We start from the raw sequence: 473 nt of genomic DNA on the forward strand, positions 1-473 counted from the left end.
GGGCCTTTTCGCACCCCTCTCGGGGCCGTGTTTCAGAGCCATGCATTATTGAGCGCCCTGATGTCGCCGGCCCCAGCAGCCCGTGGCAGGGAGGGATAAGAATAGCTTTTAACCAGCGCCGCGCAGCTCAGTCGCCATCTTCCCTCCGGGGGGCCGTGAAAAATAACTTCCTATCATTAAGACGCTATTAATAATTCAAGCCCAAACCTCAGCATCATTTTTAATAAAGCATGCGGTGTGTTAACGCGGGTTCCGCAGCCTGCGCCGCGCACCCCGGGCTCCCCGACGGCTGCTGGGGAGAGCGGCCAGGGCTTCACGCCGTCCTCTCTCTCCTTCTCCGCCCTCACAGATTACCCAGCTGAAAATCGATAACAACCCCTTCGCCAAGGGCTTTCGGGACACGGGCAATGGCCGGCGGGAGAAGAGGTAAGGGGTGCGCCTGTTCCCCCGGCTCCGTGGCCGCGGGGGGGGGG

General features: G+C 61.3%; 1 protein-coding gene across 1 annotated transcript in view; it reads left to right on the plus strand.

Moving 5' to 3' along the window:
* Window positions 1-473, plus strand: part of TBX2 (T-box 2) — a 9459-nt gene that overhangs the window by 4645 nt on the left and 4341 nt on the right. The window contains 1 exon segment of the mRNA XM_017730880.1: window positions 350-426. Within this exon segment, the coding sequence (XP_017586369.1) occupies window positions 350-426 (77 nt within the window).

Source organism: Corvus brachyrhynchos, unplaced genomic scaffold (genome assembly GCF_000691975.1).
Source record: "Corvus brachyrhynchos isolate BGI_N302 unplaced genomic scaffold, ASM69197v1 scaffold283, whole genome shotgun sequence".
Lineage (NCBI taxonomy): Eukaryota > Metazoa > Chordata > Aves > Passeriformes > Corvidae > Corvus > Corvus brachyrhynchos.